This window comes from Colossoma macropomum, unplaced genomic scaffold (assembly GCF_904425465.1).
Source record: "Colossoma macropomum unplaced genomic scaffold, Colossoma_macropomum, whole genome shotgun sequence".
Classification (NCBI taxonomy): domain Eukaryota; kingdom Metazoa; phylum Chordata; class Actinopteri; order Characiformes; family Serrasalmidae; genus Colossoma; species Colossoma macropomum.
The window spans coordinates 26,106,873-26,127,886 of NW_023494793.1; the positions used below are offsets into that span (position 1 = coordinate 26,106,873).

Genomic DNA, 21,014 nt, shown 5'->3' on the forward strand with positions numbered 1-21,014 from the left:
AAAAAAAGCGAAACATTTCTCACGTCACAATTCTTACGTTATTTAAACCAGACAAGCTTCCCAGCCTAAACACATTAAAATATCTACATCTAAATAAACATGATTCCTGGAAAGAGGCTGCCTCAAACTCTGACAAATGTATTTTTTACCACAAAGTAGAAGAGCAAATATCAGCACAATAAACTGACATCTGTGGTACATGGCACGACTGTTTTGAAATTATATGGGAGGGTTTGTTTTACTTGCACTGTGTTACAACTAACCCTGCTGAATGGAGGCTGAACTTTAGCCTGGCTACCTCTCGCTCTGAGTTGTTTACACGTTTCAAAGCAGTGTTATATCACCACAAAGCCACCACAAGTTTAGGTGTGAATTCTGTGACTTATACACACAACTCAGTAATCAAAAAGAATTATGATGAAAAAGCTTTTAATGGTACCAAACCGTATTCAGGGTGAATCTTGAGACATAACTGCCTGACAGCTGTCAAACTTTGCAGATGAGGCTGCTATGGCAATAAGCTCAGCTAACCAAAAGCACTGTCAACTTAAACCTGTTTAACTAAAGTGACGTTTTACTCTGCATTAGCTTGTTTTCCACTCTCCCATATATTGCAATTTAATTCTAAAGTTCATTCAATGAACCCACTTTGCATGAGCTGTATCTCCCCGTGTGGGTGGGTGTGCTTGTGTGAATGACAGGACGACTCTTGAATAAACAGTGTCGTAACGCGGTGTGATTTATGTATCTGAGACAAAGTCCTAAGGGTATAGCATTTTGGTCTCTCCCTTTGGTTTGCGTGAGACTGAAAGGAAGGACCTTTAACTATTTCCGTATCTACAGGCAGTAGTCACGCACTCTCCCCTGCAGTACAGCCACAACCATTCATTCACACGCACCAGCTTCAGTTTGTCAGCTTCTCTCTCACGCAACTTAACTGTGCACATGCACGCGAGCACCAACACGTATACCCTCATCCTGACAATATCTTTCACACGCACACCACGCACAACTTAAAGGGGAACTCTGCTGATTTTTCCAAATTTCTCCATAGTTAAGTGGTTAACATGTCAGCAAAATTATTCAGAGTGGTTTGGTGTGAAATGCTTTGTTCTAGAGAAACTCAGAATTGTTCACAGTGGTGGTGATAGGAACCAGAAGTCTGAGGAGTTTAACGCTGCTAAAAGCTCGGTCACAGAAAGCTGTTACATGAAATGGTTATGAGTGCACTGCCTGATGTCTGAGACATTGTTTTACAGTCGTTTTGTGATAAAGTTTTGGTCTAAAATGTATTTAAATCATATTGTTTTACTCTATTCATGGTGGAGGGATACATAAAAGGTGTGCTAAAGCAAAAAAGTCCTTATGTTTTCAGATCGACCTTTTTCCATGATCATCAACGTTACATAACAAACTCAGAAGACACATGTTTTCACTGGTGGTTTTGGACTGTAAATAAACTGGTTATTTTGCATTGTAGACATCTGGAGTCCTGGCTTGGTCTGTAAGTTTCTCTGCAAATGAACTATTTCACATCAAACCACTCTGAGTGACTTTGTTTATATCTCAACCACTGAACTATACAGAAATATTGAAAAAATCAGTGGAATTCCTCTTTAACACTGTTATGTATTCAGACTGATAGATCATTTGGCTACATGCATAACTTGCTTTGGCCAAGCTGTACACTAAACTAGGTCACTGTGGTTCGGTCAGTCTTCCAGAGCACTGAAAAACAGGCCAAGAATGTGCTGAAAGAGGCTTGAATAGACAATCAGAGTAAGGGGATGGGGGATAGAAAGAAAATAGTTTGGTTCTTTGGTAGAAAATCACGGCGACAGACAGCTCAAGTGGAAAGTGCAACAAGAATGTGCTAAGAAACCCTGACAGCACGTTGTACAGTTGCATAAGCAGTTAAATAATCAGTCACCTGGGCAGAATTTTCTACACATTGTGCTGTCATGGTGAGATAGATTACCAATGACCATACTTATTATATTATTTTCTATTGGTTTAATGACTCAAAGTATATTCCAGGGTATGAAATTGCCATAGTTTCCAACTCAGAACTCAACAGGCCTCCCAGAGAAGAGAGGTTCCCTCAGCCATCTCCGCCAAATACCAGGCCTTGCTGAACTTCCTTAAGCTCTCAAACCAGTTTTTCAGGAATGTAGTCTATTCTGGCCAAGTACACTAGGAACTGGTTAACTCATGGTTGGGATAACACTCAGCCAGCTTTGGTGTGAACTCAGTGAGAATAAGGAGTTCCCTGGAGAATCAGAACAGTGCTTGAATGCAGAGTTGGTGCTGGTTGGTTGTTTTGGAATGTCCTGTGGAGGGGCGGGACCCAGCCACAAGTGCAAGGACAGAAAGAGGGGGATGGGAAAAGTAGAAGAGCAGTGCAAGAGAACGGAGCTCCAAATGTAAAAAAGAAAAACCAAAGAGTTCTGAAAACAAGAAAAAGGCAGGAGTGCATAAAGAAGAGGGTCTAACAGGGACACCTTCGCACCACTTATTTCATCATGGAAGGATTTAATTTGCCTGAGGTGAGGTAACATTAGGATACAAATATTTTGCCCTAAGACTGACAATTTAGAAGCGCACAGCAGATGTCAAACTGTTATAAATATGTCATTTAGATGTGTAGTCATACGCTCTCAGACATAAAGGTATGAAACTCACTGTGCCCCTCTTGTCGCTGTGGTGGTCTGTTGTACCTTTGAGGGTACATTTACGTTGTTTGTACCTTGATGAACAAAAAATTTACCTGCACAGAACCTTTATTTATAACAGTGCATGTTTGGGTCCAATTACGTGTTCTGTTGATTTGTGAAAATAAGTACACATTCTGTATAGAGAACACACTTTAATGCAGAATTACTGGGTTAAATAAATAAAACATAAAATGTTGTCTGTGCAAAAGTAATGGTACCTTATATGAATATGTTATAGTCGGCAAATAAATAGAAATTGCATTCAAATTTGCGAAGTGTATTAAAATTTGCTGAAAATATATATTTAGTTTGTTTTAGTTTTAGTTTGTTCCCTGTGTAAGATGTGAAGAAATATCTCTCTAATAGCACTGACATGTCCTGTACGTGTAAAGTCTACTATCACAGGAAAAAGGAAGTCCACAAAAGTGGCGTTTAATGCACTTTGGAATGAAAGCCTTCATATATACAGGATATTTGCAGGACTAAAAACCTTTCAGTGATGACAAATTCAATTTAAAGGTCTGAATTCCACCAATCTAATTATGGCATTTTTCAAGGTTCTATTGACTGACCAATGACAAAAATATATGGTGAGGTCATCATAGTTAATAGACTTTGCTTATGAAACAATTTTGAAATTCAACCCAGCTGTCCAGTTCTCCAGACTTGGTTGACACATAATTGATCGTCGGCAAATATCAACTACTTGAGATCAAATGAAAGTGTGCTAACAAAATGTGGTGATTCCATGATTTCTGCTGAAAAATGTCAATGAAAAATGATGCTGAACTGACACAGATTAAATCACATTTTGGAGGAAATCATCCAAGTGCTAAATGTCAGTACCTCTTAGAAAGAGGATCCACATTGATCGCCAGTCTGGCATGTGCCACACACAAAGAGCTGGATAATGATATGCTAATGTGACTGAGTTTTGCTTTCTAATATCAGTCTCACCACTGGTCTCACCACTCACTTTGTAATACCCCTTAATCTCTGTTCATTCTGCTCAGCATTTCAATATTCTTTATAATATTTATGTTTATCATTTTACTGGACTCCAGACTGAATTAATGGATTGTCATTTTTTTCATATTGCATATGAAGAGGACAACTCGTCCAGAGTTGATCGATTTTGAAGGCATCTCAATGGTCCATTACTTCACTGACAACTGGGAGAATGTTCAGAAATTCCAGGCAAGACCGGATGACATCCTCATCGCCACTTATCCCAAAGCAGGTATGAGTGTTTTGTAAAAGAGGTGACCAAGAATGACCAAGAGTGCTAATGTGTTCAATGATGAAAGAAGGCTAGGAGCACCTAATCCTCATTCGGTTGATAAATTGCTCGAGCTCACTATTAATTTTCAAAAACGCCATCAAATTTAGCTTTTTAAACATTTAAATGTCTTGAAAATTAGGTACGTGCATAAAGGGAATATACAATATAATATGAGTATCAAGTACTTCATAAAGAACAAGGCCACCCTTTGCCTTCCAAACAGCTTCTTGTAATGCTGTGAAACAACAATGTGTAGTGTAACTTTGGACCGTTCTTCAAAAAAACAGAGAAAAAAGCTCCAGTTCTTCAGCATGAAAGAGAAGGAAGTTGCTCCAGAGCTCCAGAACTGATCATGTTTAGCCCTGAAGATAAAGCAGGCTTTGAAAGTCATTTGACTTCATCTGGGTTGAAGTAAAACTTAATTCTGTGAAAAAGGGCAACATCATCTTGGAATATGTAAATATCACAGAGTAGCCATGTTTGCACCTGGCCTTGTTAATGACCATGCAGAGCAATCAAGCAAACATCAGGTCAGATTTAAACTAGACAGCTAATAATAATAATAATAATAATAATATTTGTTTAATTTTTTTTTAAATCAGCCTTTCAGATGTTTTTCTTCTCTCTCATCATATGAAGTATGTGGTGTTTCTGTTATTTTGGCAACCACTGTCAAAAGAAATGACATTGAATGAACATAGACAGACATAGTTTTGCTCACTGGGGGGCTCACAAAGGTGAATGCAGAAGTTTTAATACCCCCAGTCAAATTATGTGTTTTGTTGATTGTCTAAGAGAAAATTAGCTAACACATCCTCTACAGGGAACACACTTAGATGTGCCATTTTCCTGCAAATTCTAGTGCACAGATGAGTAAACAATGAGTTTACCATATTGGAAAAAATAAAATATAAAATAAAGTTTTATAACCACATTTTACTCTTTTCTTCCAAACATGTTAAATTCAGCAAATGCACAGTAAGCTCACATTTGAATGTGTTCTCTGTAGAGATTGTGTTAATTTATTTCCACTTAGAAAATCAACAAAATGTGTCATTTGCCCAAGGGCGCCCAAATTTTTGCCCTTGACTGTAAATATTGGCAGATGTCTGTTGATTGGACAGAATACAGAGCAGTTTTGTTTGATACTTGTTTGCACCAACACTTGCTTCTCCATCTCCTCCCACTCTTGCTCTTCAGGGACCACCTGGGTATCCTACATTTTGGACCTGCTCTACTTTGGAAATTCGGAACCAGAACGTCAAAGCTCTGTGCCCATCTATTTGCGAGTACCTTTCCTTGAGATGACCATCCCTGAGCTGCCAACGGGTCAGTCGCTCGGCTCCCTCTGATACAGCACACATTGTCAGCTTTGTCTTCAGAAACAGGGACATAAACAGTGAAACATTATTGCTCGTCTTTGCGCATAAACCAAGCAAAAGCCATAAAGACAAATTTCATGGAGAGCTTTTATGTCCTTTGCCAGGGGTGGAGCTGGCAGATAAGTTGCCCACCACTCCACGCCTCATCAAAACTCATCTTCCTGTTCAGCTGGTGCCCAAGTCCTTCTGGGAACAGAACTGTAGGGTACAGTATGTTGATCTTCTTACATATGCAGTCTTAACTGCTATTTCTAATGTAAACAAAGTCAAAGAAGTCAAAGTCAGAGACCGTGCTTTATTTATTTAATATCCACTCAAAACAGCCATTCAGATATAAGATAATCCACTTGCATAAGGAAGAAGAAAGTCAAAGGAAAGTAAGTGAAAAGTCTCTAAAACTGGATTTCAAAAAATTGTTAAAACATCTAGAAAAAATTGAACTCCTAACAACAAGCAAGACCTGTTAGTCCACCAAAACTGGGAACATCAGATGAACGGTACTTTCGTCTTTGAGAGAGAGGAGAAAGCTTTCGTCTTTGAGAGAGAGGAGAAAATCAAGCTCCACTCTGAGAAGACAGCTTAATCTCATGGGTCTGAAAGCCTGTGTGGCTGTCAAGGAGCTGTTACTGAGAAAAGGAAGCAGACAACAATGAAGAAAACTTGCAAACAAAGAAGCTGCTGCTGTTCTCAGAACAACAGACTGACCACCCTAAAGTCCAGACCTCAACATTACTGAATGCATTTGGGCTTAGTGAGAAGCAAAACATGCAAACAAATTCTAAGACTGAACTTCGGAGGCGAGGAAAAATATCACTGCAGATTTCTTTGAAAAACTGAGTCTCTAAAAAGAATGGAAACTTCAATAAAAGCAAACAGTGAACACACTAAATACTAAAAAATTGGTATCTTATTTAGTCACTGAGGGTCCTGTGTCATTTTCTATTAAATGTTTCCTGCGTTTTCTCCTGACACTGCACACTTTAATTTAATTTAATATTTATCTACAAAATAATGCTCATGATGTCCTCAGGATTAAAGATTCGATCAGAGACTGTTGTGTCATATGGCTCAGTTTGAAGAGCGTAATTAACTGAAATGATAACACAGACAAATACACCCATGGCAGTAATGTGCTTCTGCTATAGTTGTAATCTTTATAAGCTTGTGCCTGTACTATATAAAAGGAGCACAATATCCTCACATTTACAACTCTTACAGTTGTTGTGCAACAAGCCCTTATCTTGTAACTACATGTAGCTAACTGCCTTTGCAAGCAGGGGTCAAGCTGAATTTTTAGAGAGTGTAAGAAGTGCTTCTCCCCTCCTTTAAGACCATACGTATTACATGCTGAAGTTGTAACTAAGGCCCTAGGCCTGCTTTGAGACCACTATGGTCTAGATCAGAAGGTACTTATACAGTATTGATCAAGAAAGACTGCTTTCTCTCGCTACATCTCAACAGTAGCTGTTACAAGAAACAAACTGGACTCTGATCTACAGTTTGAGCAGGTCTTAATATATATCTCCTGTCATTATTATCAGTCCTCTCTCTTTCTCTCTCTCTCCCATTTTCTAGGTTGTCTACGTAGCTCGTAATGCCAAAGACAATGCTGTGTCTTATTATCACTTTGAGCGGATGAACATCGTACAGCCGGAGCCAGGAGACTGGAACACATACCTACAAACATTCATGAGTGGAAAGAGTGAGTGAGACAGTTACTACATCCCATGAGATCTGTACTGACCAGTGGAAGAGTGATTTACTGATACACTATAGAGACAAAAGTACTGGGACACCTACACATTACACCTACAGGAGCTTTTATGACATCTCATTCTAAAACCATAGGCATTAATATGGAGTTACTACAAGATTATAGAGTCTGTCTGTGGGAATTTTTGCCCAGTCATCCAAAAGAGCATTTGTGAGGTCAAACACTGATGTTGGACAAGAGGGCCTGGCTCACAATCTCTGTTGTTCTAGTTTATCCTAAAGGTGTTGGATAGGGTTGAGGTCAGGGCTCTGTGTGGACCAGTCAAGTTCTTCCACACCAAACTCAGACAGTCATGCCTTTATGGACCTTGCTTTGTGCACTGGGGCTCAGTCATGCTGGAACAGAAAAGAATCTTCTCCAAACTGTTCCCACAAAGTTAGAAACATAGAATTGTCCCTAATGTGTTGGTCTGCTGGAACCAAGACGTCTAGGGCAACCCCTAAAAAAAAAAAAGCATATCTTTATCCCTCCTCCACCAAACTTTACACCATCCATCAGACCGCCAGATAGAGAAGCATGATTCATCACTCCACAGAATACGTTTCCACTGCTCCAGAGTCCAGCGGCGGTGTGCTTTACACAGCTCCATCCGACGCTTGGCACTGTGCTTGGTGAGTGCACAGTTTTTGTGCTGAAGTTAAAGCCAGAAGAGGTTTTGAACTCTGCAGTTACTGAGTCAGCAGAGTGCTGGTAACTCTTATGCACTATGCACCTTAGCACTCAGCAACCCGCTTTGTAACTTCATGTGGTCTGTCACTCCCTATTCGACTGTTTGAGATTTTGCCCTAATGTTGGAAGATCTCTTGTTTAACCCCTAAAATCCCAGGCTTATTACATACTAAGACTTAATCATTAGTAACTACAGGGATGTCAATGCAAACTAGCTGAACTATTCTTAGGTTATAGAGGTGTGTAATAAAACTTTAGGCCTGCTGATATGCCTGGGCCATTTAAGGGGTTAAATCCCAGCGATGCCAGAGTGCAGTTGTTCTCTTCCAAGCACATGAAGCTGTCAAAACACATAGCATGATTTTCCTGGATCATTCTGGACTTTGGTTGTCTGTCCAGAAAAAAATGTATTCCATTCCTGAACACAAAATGTCCCGAAGTCTAAACATTTTCATATGTTTGTATTTCTTATGAAACTGCTTCTTTTTATCCAGTCAAATCATTTGTACATAAAGAATCGCTTTGACTGGTTCAGATTACCCTCAACATAAGGACAGCACCTGTTTAGGCAATAAGCAGCAGTGAAATGCAATAACTGATTTGGTTCAATAGCTTAACTGACATCTATCTATCTTAGACTTAATTGTAATAATAACAGATACACATTTTTTTTAAATCTCATGCATCAATATTAGTCATAATGGGCTCTCAAGTGGTGCAATTGTAAACTTTAGGGGTTGTAGCCAGATTTTTTAGAATGTAGTGGCCAGGTAAGACCCAGAGTTTTTTATCAGGGTGGCACTCTGCTAAAAAAAATTAAATAAATAAAAATAAAATAAAATAAAAGTGTTTTTTTTAACTGTGTTAAAATAACAAAATGTGAGGCTTTGTTTGTTCTTGCTACATTATGTACATTATTAATTGAGATTAATCGTAATTAATCGTAATTAGTTGTCATGATAAATGATTATAGTTGACTTATTTTGGATAGTTAACTCATGTTACCGTCGAATAGCCTACTTTATAATATAGCTCACAGAGCAGCACTGCTGAAGGGACCCAGTGCACATTCTCTCACCTGTTTGCTGATTATCACAGCAAAATATGCTTATTATTAAATGCAGCCTCATCAGACTCCTATATCTAATAACTACCCTGATGGCAGATTTTTACAAAATGTAATTGATGCATGTTTGATGATGGCTGAATGATGATTGTAGACTTTCCATAACTTTCCATAACTGGGGTCATAAAAGGCCACCCTTTGGCTACACCTCTGGTAAGTTTTTCCCTCTTATGTCAGGAGATCTCCTGTTTGAATCCCAGCAACGCCAGCATGCAGTGCTAGCCAATCATGCACATTTGTTTGCTCACATAAAACTGGGCAGTTGGCACTGACATAGCATGAGTGAACTGACCTCTACCTACCCTAGATTTCATTGTGAGCACAGCTACCTATTCACTGAATTTAGTAAAAAAAACCAAGCCACAGATCAAGTGTCCACGAATTTCACACGGTGAGGTGAGAACTCTAGTGAAAGGGTAGTTGGTGGAAGGAGTAATTTAATAATTTGGGAGAAAGCTGGAGGTAAGCTGGATGGAAAGAGTGAGCATATCCAATAGAATCTTACCTGACCAGCATTAAAACATAAAAAATGACATTAAAATCAATGCTATTTCAAAATGTAGATTAAAGTCAGGTAACTTTTTCTACTTTACCTCAACTAGATGTGTTTGGTCCTTGGTATGATCATGTGTGTGGATACTGGGAGAAGAAGCAGACGTACTCAAATATTCACTACATGTTCTTTGAGGATATGGTGGAGGTGAGAAAAGCAAAGAAATTCCACTTGGCATTACACTGTCATAGCTATTATATTTGGGGAAGAGTCGTCTTAAGTTCAGTTTTTACCATACAAAACCATGTTTTAGCTTGATGTTGATTACTGTAGGTCTCTGGGCTCTGAACATTTCTCTCACTGCTTGTCTAGGACACTGGGCGCGAAGTAGAGCGTTTGTGCTCCTTCCTTGGTTTGTCTACATCAGCTGAGGAGAGGGAGAGAATTACGAAAGGCACTCACTTCGATACCATGAAGCAGAATAAGATGACCAACTACTCTACAATCCCAATCATGAACTTCAAGATCTCACCGTTTATGCGAAAAGGTTAATATGGCATAAATCCATATGGGCTTGCTGACTGAATGTTTAGTCTCACATAGATAGGCTTCAGATATTCTAATGGGTTATTTACAGTATATAAAATAGAAAATACTTCTATTTAATTTACACACGCATGCACTAATTCAAAACTGCAGCAAAATGTTTTTTTATGAAAAATTGTTTGTCATGTCAAGGAAAGTTTGTCATGTCAAGGATACTTCACTCCACAAAAAAGCATGCAAACTTCCTCGAACATTAGAAAGACTAATTTAGAAATCAAGTGTTCTTTTTAAATTAACTAATTTACAATTTCTTATTTTTATTGTATCTTAAGTTCAAAATTTTTAACACTGTCATAGCATATCTGCTGTATCTGTTTAATTGTTAATGAGACAAAACTGTCTAAAGAAAATAGCATTTGAAAAACATTCCTGTAAAAAGTTTTGCTGTAGTTCTGTAGCATTCAAACTCATGGTGTAGTTTTAAAAATTACTTTTTAACTGGGCAGTTGTGAGGCAATTTGCAGTCTGATCCAGGCAAATGTTAACAATCTGTAGTAAAACAAATTTGGATGGCATCTTTAATGTTTTGCATGGTTGCCTGAATAAATAGAAGTTTGCCTGAAATTTTGACATCAGAGCTATAGTAGGGCTACTTCTTGAGGGTGATACAATATTTGAATATTCACTCTTTTAAAATGTTGAACATCTGAACAGCCATATTTGCTGTCCTGCACACTGTTATTTCAGGCAAACGTTGGGGTAGATGTTTGGTTGACTCGTAGATGTTTGACTCCACTATATTTCAAATGCGTCACTATTAGAATTCTATTGCGAGTTACTGCAAACACTTTGACAGTATATGCTTTCAAAGTTCAACATTTTAGACATCTACCAAAGACCCATGGATCAGCCCGTTGAGTGAGATCAAAAACAGATTTAGGTCATGTTCAAGTTTCTCTTCCTCTTTTTGTTCCTATATTTGTTCCTGAAGGAAAAGTTGGGGACTGGAAGAACCACTTCACAGTGGCCCAGAACGAGCAGTTTGATGAACACTACAAACAGAGGATGAAGAACACCACCCTCCGGCTCAGAACAGAGATTTAAAGCATCACGAATCCTGCACAAATCCCACATATATTGTAAATTAAATGTTGACCAATTTTATTAAAGCAAACTTTAAGGTATTTGTTTCACTGTTGTTTTCTCTCCTGGGACATACACACAAGCAAACACACACAAGCTCTCATCCTGAGGGTAGAAATCTCATATTATCTACTTATGTATTCACTTAAGGTTGCCAGATCATTCAACTCCATGCAAATATTGTTCTGGTCGAACCACACAGTGAACAAACAAGCTGTGGGATTGTTTACATTCCAGAAGAATCTAGAAGTGGTCAGACCATGCAAGGGGGTCTACAAAGCACGGTCTGTAAGAGTGTGTGAGAGATAAAGTTTTGTTTTTAACTTGTTTTTAAAATCACTGCACGGAGTGGCTGAGAGAATGAACAGGAAGCAGGAAACTCAAACAAGAATGAACTAGGAGGCCCACGGCCCTGGGGACCTTCTAAAAGCATGCGGTAAAATTACACAACAGGTCACTGATTGTTCAGAGTCACTCCTTCAGAAGAAGTTTTTTTTTTCCTTGTCGTTGTATTATGATATCTTAATACATTATTAATATAATCATACCAGTAGGCACCAATAACATTACTGCAGTATTTTCCATTGGTTTATATATGTCTGTATATCCCAATACAGAAATGGTCATAGTTTGTCATATCGTCATAGTTAATACATTATTACTATTATCATACTAGTAGGCACTATTAATATTATTGCAGTACTTTCCAATGGATTTAATATGTCTGTATATCCTATGCAGAAATTGTCATAGTGTACAGTGGAGAACTCCACCCAAGAAAAAGAGAGTCCTTGATTAATCAATGTTTTTTTGGGATGTAGTCTAGCATTCCTGGATAAAAATCGATTAACTGTGTTTTTAATGTTGCCGTTTTGCAAAACAAGGTATTTTACAAAGACCTACTCTAAAACATCACAACAGGTTTGGTGTGTTCCCGTGAACATTGTATGTGGGTGGAGGCGTTGTCAATGTGTCCCAAGGAGGGGCAGGACATAATACATCTGCAACTGGGGTGATCAGCTGTGCAAGAGTAGTGCAAGAGAAAAGAGTGTCTATATAATATTTACAGAGGAAGAACCCAAAAAGAAAAAAGACAGGAGGACAAGGACAACACTTCATCCATCATGGAAGGATTTGATTTACCTTTGGTGAGTCAACCGGAAAGTTTTGCCTATAAATGATATGGAATATTTTAAGTGTGCATTGCACTTTACAATAATGCCATACAGAGGTCACTTTGTGTATTAAATGGTAAAATAGGCCGAGGGCATAAAGTGAAGAACCAGACAGAACTGGAAACTGTGGGAAAGGGGTTTAAATATAGATTTGATATATGTGCAATCAAGCAGCAATACTAGAGTTCAACAAATTATTTTTTGATGCTGTAAAATCAGAGACTTTTCCATTGGTCCACCAGTCAAGTTAATTATGACATTCAAGCTTCAATTGGTAGATTAAGCAGTGATGAGACACTTAAGATTCAGTAATACTTCACAGTTTTTCAAATCAACCTAATCAACCAGTTTTCAAGAAAACTGGTCACATGCAAAATGTCTAATAACTAATGAACTTGTTCCGTTCAATTTTGATCCCATTCTATGATTTCCACTCCCATTCTATGATTTCCACTCAAAGTATGTTTAATAATAATGTTGACAAACATTTTTTATGCATGCTTTGATAAGATCAGTGCTGATCTCCAGAAACTGGCATCAGTGCTGCACAGACTGAACCAGAAAAGCAGAGCCAATGAAAAGGTTCCATATGTTATTTTTTCTAGTCTAGTGCCCCAAACTAGACAAGTCTAGTCAAAGGCACAATTCCATTCCATTTTCACTACTACCCCTTGTTTTTGAGTGTCACCTTGCCCTTTGGAACTAGTGCTGCTCTGTAGGCGACCCTGCAGGTCTGCAGTGATAGCAGAGGATGGTAAAGTTCAACTACCTCGATGCTGGGCTTTAGTTACATTTAGGGCATTATATGCCTTCAAAGAGGGGGATGAGACAATTATTTATTATTACCCACTCGTAATTTGGCAGTGATATGAAGCTGAAGTCGGCTATTCATTATCTTCTTGTTTGAATTTCCCTGTTCCATCTTAAATGGTGCAGCATTTCTGATGCCTAAGGCACCAGAATGTAACTGCTGCACAATTTAAGGTGGAACGGGAAATTTAGCCAGCTAGCTACGGAGTTATTATCATACTACTAGTGATTTTTTAGGCTTGTTATGAAGAAAATGACCATAATACTTTGAAACGACATTAAACTAAGGTAGTACAATGATTATCATAATTTTTAATGGAGAAAATACTCACTGTTTGTGGGTTTCTTTGGTCACTCGTGCAGCCGTCTTGCCATTTTGGAGTGTGCCTCTGAAAAAAACTCAGTTTGGAGGGCCACGTAGCCCCAACACTTCGTCCTACCCCTCTATCTCAACAAAAATCGGGACACCCTACCCCTAACGATAGGCTTAAACGCACAAAACCAAGGGCTAAGGGCTAAGTGGAAGAGGCAAGGGGTGAAATGGGATTAGGTCCAAGACTACAATATACAGTGAAGAATAACCACCAGTTTAACCATAGATTTAATAAAATAGCCTGAATCTATTTTCAGAGAGCCAATGACCTGAATACTTTATACAGTGGCCCCCACAAGAATTTGCACAATTTAACCATTTAACTATTGGTAAACATCTTTGTTAACAACTGTAAAGTTCTTTAGGTTGCTTCATAAAATGTTTAACAAAATATTCACAGGAAAACACTTTTAGCACAATCTGAAACTGGTAGACATTTTTAGAATCTGTTTAGAGAAAGCCAGGAGATGAATTCATTGATGACATCATGAACCCAGAAATGTGCAAACGTCATTTTGGATAAAAACCTGCAAAAGTCTGCAAAGAAACTGCTCAAACAGTAACGATCTAAACAGAATGCCTTTTAAAAGAATACATTGCCTAAAAGAAAATGCTTGCAATGGTCTGTTTAAAATAAATGCCACTTGGTTTGACAGTTTAACATAATGAACATTTTTAAGGATGACACAAATGTGCAAAAACCTTTAGGGCCGATGTGTTACATTTACTTTCAGAATGCAAACTTTGAAGGTGGTTCTTCGAGGGTTTTTTTTAGTAAAGAAAATGGTTCCGCATAGAACCATGAACACCATTTGCACGCTTAAAAGCTTCTCTGCATGCTGAAACGGGTCTTCTGATGATGGAGAAAGTGTTGTACCAAAAATAGAAACAATAGAAAAGCCCTTTCTGGTCCTACATAGAACGCTTTTTTTTTTAAAAAAAAGACTACATATAACCATATACGACTCATTTTTCATCAATCTGAAGAACAATTTTACCATACCAAGAACCCTTTAACCATGCAAATGGTTCTTTGAGTGTTCATGGTTCTGTATAGAACCATTGTCTTTACTTTTACTAAAGCACTCTTGTAGAGCCATGTATGTTTTAAGCATGTATAGTACATTTATTGAGTCACTTTTGATTATTCAGTGCACCAAAGACTTTCTCCAAGTTAATAAACTGTAATTCTTTTCATGCTAAACCATAAAGACAGTGAGTCGACCAGAGCTGATCGATTTTGAAGGCATCTCTATGGTCCATTACTTCACTGACAACTGGGAGAACCTTCAGAACTTCCAGGCAAGACCAGATGACATCCTCATCGCCACCTATCCTAAAGCAGGTGTGTGGGCTTTGTTTGTTCGAATGCTAACATGCTCAGGATGAATAAAGGCTGGAAGGCATTTCACTTTAAAGATGGAGCCATCTTCAAACACCCTGAAAATCAGGTACATTAATCAATCATTTTTAGCAGAATCACATTACAATATGCATACAATGAACAAACTCAATAATAATATCAATGTAAAGTACCTCATAAAGAGGATGCCCCACCCTTTGCCTGTCACACAGTCCAGACCCATGTGATGTGATTTTGGACCACTCTGACAAAAGGGAAGCCTCTAGTTCCATTAAGAATGATGGAGATGAGAATCATCTTCGCATGATTCAGTGTTTCAGACGTCGACGATAAAGATTAGATGTTGTTTATATCTGACGATTGAGGAGGACATAGAAGTCAACTGAGTTCATCTTGATGGTCATGAAAAAACTTTTGCATTTGTTTAATGCTGTGTGTGGGGGCATCATGAGGGAACTGTGTTTGTGGGGTCCTGTATCTCATTATCCTACACACTTGGTTTCTTTAAGCGTTCTTTAGTAAGGAAAATGGTTCTATAAAGAACCATGAACACTCAAAGGATCCTTTGCATGATTAAAGGGTTCTTTGCACCATAAAAGGGTTATTCAGAATGTGCTATAGATGGTTCTACGTAGAACATTTTTGAAAAAGGTTCTATCTAGCACAAAAAAAAATTCCTCTATTGTTACGATGTCAAGTTTGTAACAACAGACGAACCCTTTTGGGTGCTATACACTCTCAGAAATAAAGGTATGAAACTGTCATTGGGATGGGCTAGTCAGGGAACATAACTGTACCATAATCCACTGAAATGATATTTTCTAAGTTGTATTGACTCCACACACCCCGTCTCATCTCCAGGCCTTTTATTTTATTGTTCTGTTTTAAAACATCAGGTCATCAAAATATACAAATATGTACTTTTCCACTGGGAAAACCTTATTTAAGGTGCACAATTAGACCTTAAAACCGCTGTTGTACCTTTGAGGGAACGTTTACATTGTTTGTACCTTGATAAATGAAAAATGTACCTACATAGTACTTTTATTTCTAACAGTGTATAGAACCCTTTTTGAAAAGTTTCTTTATAGAACCATTTATAGCACATTCTCCATTAATCTGAAGAAAAGCGTTTTTTGAATGTTCATGGTTTATTATAGAACCCTTTTCATTACCAAAGAAACCTTGATGAACCATCTTTTTAAGAGTGTAGGCTGTTAACCATGAACAACAACCTTCAGACATACCCATTCCCATTAGATAGCTGCCCACAGAACTGAGAATCCACTACCAATTGGCAAATGTGGGTTGTGGGTTGAAGGCATCCTTTTGCCTTCTTCAAATGTAAACATGCTCAGGCATAGGAAAAAGGGAGAAGACGACTCATTAGACCATATCACTGTTTCCAAGGGTGTAGACCTGTTTTTGTCCAGTGAGTGTTACTCATTGTATAAGTTGTATGTAATCAATGGACAAAAACCTTTATGATTTATTTTTACTATTTTTTTTTATTTTATCTCTTAATTAATGTAAGGTAATCACATTGAGATTAAAAATCTCTTTTACAAGTGAGCCCTGGCCAAGAAGGCAGCACACAAAACAAACAACAAAGAAACAGCACGACCACAACCAACAGAATCAAATCAGAGTCAAACCCACATTAAAAACAAGAACAAACAGAGTGATACAGTTCTTAAACAGTTACCTTAGAATCACTCAGGGTAATGAAGTAAACCAATTTCAAATGTTTTTGCAGATCATTTCATGCAGATGGAGCACTGTACCTAAAAGCTGCCTTGCCATATCAGACAGTACTATCGGAACGTCCAGCTGAATGTAACTATTAGAACATAAATTGTACCGAGACTTATTTGTTGATATGAATGCAGACAAATATGAAAGACGGTGACCAGTTATTGTATTATACACAAAATGAATGAAAGTGAAGGCCAATCAACTGTTTCATGAAGTTCACAGTGATGAGTTGAATATCTAGCGCCTGTTATAAATCTAATGCTGAATGACAAACAGCGTCCAGTGAGTGCAACGTTGTCTTTGAAGTATACTTATAAAAATATCACCATAATTTAAAAATTCCAGGTCCCCTTCACATTGTGTGAAAATGTCCTGGTGAATGGACATGAACAGAAATAGCCTGAATTATTTGGAATAAAATGCTTTTACATTAACTGTTTTTTGCTTCACATGTAAAGTTGCCACCGTGATCCAGAAGGATAAGCGGTTTAGATGATGTATGTATGTATGTATATGTATGTATATAAAGTTACCATTTTGGAGATATGAAGTTTTGCCCCAACAGCAACAATATATTGGCAGAAAACCAATAATTGTACAGAATACAATTGGTCACAACAGCACATTCTCCATCTCTTCTCCATCAGGGACCACCTGGGTATCTTATATTTTAGATCTGCTCTACTTTGGCAGTACAGCTCAAGAGCGTCAGACCTCATTGCCCATCTACTTTCGAGTACCTTTTCTTGAAACGGCCTTCCCTGGGATGCCTTCAGGTCAGTGGCCTTGTCCCCTCTGATACAACACACCTATGATTGGTGGGGTATTCATCATTCCTTGTCCTCATATACAGACACAACAGCAGTCATAACATCTGCATAAGTCAGTCATGATGAAGTTATTGGTTGTCATTATGGATAGGATAATCCATAGGATAATTTCATGATAATTTCAAGCTTTATCGTCCTTTTGTAGGGGTGGAGCTGGCAGACAAGTTGCCCACCACTCCACGCCTCATCAAAACTCATCTTCCCATTCAGCTGGTGCCCAAATCCTTCTGGGAACAGAACTGCAGAGTATGTGGGGTTCTTCTCTGTGGATGTACATTAAAACAATATTGTATAGTTTAAGTTGTACTGTTTAGTTGAATTAAATGATATTATGGAGAAATCACAGTCTTCCTCCAAGGCACTAACACTTCTGTAACTACAGCCATAATTTTACTGGTGTACTTGCTGTGACTTTTATCCTACAGTGGTTATACAATAAGCCCTTATCTTACAACAACCTGCATTTGCAGACAAACAAAGGTCAAGTAGAATTTTCAGGGAGTGTGAGCAACTGTTTCAACTGTTTGCCCCTCAATGAAGTGTATATTCGCCATGCTTTAAAATGTGAATTGGCCTGTTATGAGCTCACTATGGCCTATAACAGAAGTTATGATTCTAGAGTTAATCAGAGGGACTTGCTTTAACAATCTACATCTGTAACATAACCATTACAGAGGACAAACTAAACTCATTTCTGCAGTTTGAGCAGATCTTACAAGGCCTGCAACATAATGAAAAGATATAATGTCATCTCCAGAGCCTCATACAGTGGACTCTAGACTTAAAATTAGCTTTGTATATTCTAGTAGTGTTATTAACACTGTCTTTCTTTTCAGGTTGTCTATGTAGCTCGCAATGCCAAAGACACCGCTGTGTCTTTTTTTCACTTTGACCGGATGAACATGTCACAGCCCGATCCAGGAGACTGGAATACGTTTCTACAGAAGTTCATGGATGGAAAGAGTAAGTGAAAGAGTTGGTAGAGGATCAATATCAATGCTACACAAAACTACTGAAAGTCACAGAACATCTATTTTACTGTTTAGATGTGTTTGGTCCTTGGTACGATCATGTGTGTGGATACTGGGAGAAGAAGCTGACGTACTCAAACATTCACTACATGTTCTTTGAGGATATGGCGAAGGTAAGGAAAGTACAGTAGAAAACATTTTAAATATGTAGCCCTGATTTAGCTTAATGTTAATCAATGTAGGTCAACAATCTGAGCTTTGAGATTTTCTTTCTTGTCTAGGACACTGGGCGTGAAGTGGAGCATCTGTGCTCTTTCCTTGGTATATCTGCTCCAATAGAAGAGAGGGAAAGAATTACAGAAGCCGTTCACTTTGATGCCATGAAGCAGAACAATATGACCAACTACTCTAATATTCCATTCCTGGACTTCAAGATCTCACCGTTTATGCGCAAAGGTTAGCCATGAATCTGAGCCTACTGACTGAGGTTTTGAGCAGGTGTATTGTCTACAGATTGGAATAGTTCTTTCATGCCAGTCATCTCAGGCCTGGCAGGTCACATCATGTATTTCAAGGAAAAAGTGCAGACAAAAACTCAAATATGTTGTGTATGGTTTTATATAGAACCTTTTAGAAAATGGTTCTACATAGCACCAAAAACAGGTTCCTCTATTGTTATTGATATTGTCCCCTTTTTCGTGCTATACAGAACTATCCATCAATCTAAAGAACATTTCATCATGCAAAGAACCATTTAAGCATGCAAATTGTTCTTTGATGGTTCATCTATATAGAACCACTGTCTTTATTAAAGAACCCAAGAAGAACCATCTTTAAGAGTGTAGATTTGTCCATATTAGATTCTAAACATCCTCCTATGTATGCTGGATTCATTCTGAAAGCAACAGATAACAAGAAAGATGGGATACTTGCTGGGTGCATCTGCAAGAGATTCAGTGCATCAATCCCACAGCAACAAGCAAGGGCAGAACATATTGCCTCCAAATAAGGAGGCTTTCTGGAGCATGATAAAGATTCATTTGTAAATCTAGTACTTTCTATTTTCTGTTTATTGTTTTTTCATATTGTGCTTGTTTGGCAAATACTTGTTCATAAAAGTATTACACTTTGAAGGAGTCAAATATCAATGAGACATAGTTTAAAATATACTAACAATTTTAACTAAGAGAAAAACAATTTAGCCCAAACCTAAATTTGTGGGAAATAAGTATGAAAATATGAATAAATCTCAAAAATTAAAGATTTAACATTCTGACATAAAATGTGCTTCCTACTGGGGGAATTTATCAGCATGAAACTAGTTGGTTTATAATATACTGTTAGTTTTGTATTTACACCCAGTAAATATTTCAGCTCAGTTCAGTCATTCTGTAAGTAGATAAAACCTGTATTTAAGATGCTAATCAGAAACCGATGGGGCAGAAATCATAGTAAAAAAAATATTTTTGCTTTGTATTTTGCCTTTCCCTAATGTATGTTTCTTTGTTCCTGAAGGGAAAGTTGGGGACTGGAAGAACCACTTCACTGTGGCTCAGAATGAGCAGTTTGATGAACACTACAAACAGAAGATGAAGAGCACCACCCTGCAGTTCCGAACACAGATTTAAGACATAGTATCTTTTATGTTGACTAGGTTTATTAAGCGCATTTTCTTGTCTCTATGTATTGTTTTCTTTCTATGTATTTGTGCTGTTATTTCATTTAGACCAGGGTGTCCCATCTTATCCACAAAGGACCAGTGTGTTTGCAGGTTTCCATTCCAAACAAGGAGAAGCTCAATTGATTCCCTCTTTGATCATGTGTGCTTCTGTTCAGTTGGAGCCACCCGCTGCCAGGCACACTGGATTTGGGTCTAATCCAATTTCACCCCTTGCCCCTACCACTTAGTCCTTAGCCCCTTAGGTTTGTGCGTTTAAGGCTAAGGTTAGGGGTAGGGTATCCCGATTTAGAGATAGAGGGGTAGGGCGAAGTGTTAGGGCTTCATGGCCCTCCAAAGGAAGGTTTTTCAGATTCCAAACAGAGTGTTATGAGAAAAAAAGAAAAACCAGCTGTGCAAGATGTGAGTATGTCTCCGTTAAAAATTACAATAACAACTGTATCACCTTAGTTTAATGTCATTTCAATGTATTATAATCCTTTTCTTCATAACAAGCATAAAAAAATCGTTAGTAGTATGTCTCCGTAGCTAGCTAGCTAAATTTCCTGTTCCACCTTAAATGGTTACATTCTCGCGCCTCAGGTGTCAGAACTGCTGCACCATTTAAGGTGGAACTGGGGAATTCGAACAAGAAGCTGGTGAATGGCAGGCTTTAGCTTCATATCACTGAAGATTTAGGGGTGGGCAATAGTAAATAAAAAAAAGTTCTGTATAAATAAAGACTTATTATTTCATATGCACAGGGATCAGTCTGACAACATTTCTTTCACATGTAAACCATTCTGACAGTCTCATAATAGGAGCAGATGATAAAAGACACCCTGCATAAGAATAATGTCTAAACCATTTCTTCTTTTTTTCTAAAATCTGATTCAGAGTCACTTTATTTTGCCAAGTATGTTATACATACAAGGAACTTGTCTAGGTGAG

The 21,014-nt window shown here is 38.0% G+C and overlaps 2 protein-coding genes across 3 annotated transcripts; both read left to right on the forward strand.

The window, feature by feature from the left end:
* The first annotated feature begins 2,345 nt into the window (after nt 1–2,345).
* LOC118813565 (cytosolic sulfotransferase 3-like) lies at nt 2,346–11,170 on the forward strand. The gene is made up of 8 exons (XM_036578963.1): nt 2,346–2,546; nt 3,822–3,954; nt 5,197–5,325; nt 5,483–5,583; nt 6,954–7,080; nt 9,550–9,647; nt 9,813–9,987; nt 10,978–11,170. Exons 1-8 carry the CDS (start codon nt 2,523–2,525, stop codon nt 11,088–11,090), a joined length of 900 nt encoding a protein of 299 aa, XP_036434856.1. The 5' UTR covers nt 2,346–2,522; the 3' UTR covers nt 11,091–11,170.
* A 322-nt stretch (nt 11,171–11,492) lies between these two features.
* On the forward strand, nt 11,493–20,586 carry LOC118813566 (cytosolic sulfotransferase 3-like). Of its 2 annotated transcripts, XM_036578965.1 has the most exons (9): nt 11,493–11,565; nt 12,051–12,277; nt 14,700–14,832; nt 17,253–17,381; nt 17,581–17,681; nt 18,272–18,398; nt 18,482–18,579; nt 18,688–18,862; nt 19,922–20,586. In XM_036578965.1, exons 2-9 carry the CDS (start codon nt 12,254–12,256, stop codon nt 20,032–20,034), a joined length of 900 nt encoding a protein of 299 aa, XP_036434858.1. In that variant the 5' UTR covers nt 11,493–11,565; nt 12,051–12,253; the 3' UTR covers nt 20,035–20,586. The 2 variants fall into 2 exon arrangements, with proteins under 2 accessions (XP_036434858.1, XP_036434857.1); XM_036578964.1 differs by lacking the exon at nt 11,493–11,565 and having other exon boundaries at nt 11,886–12,277.
* Nucleotides 20,587–21,014: the final 428 nt, after the last annotated feature.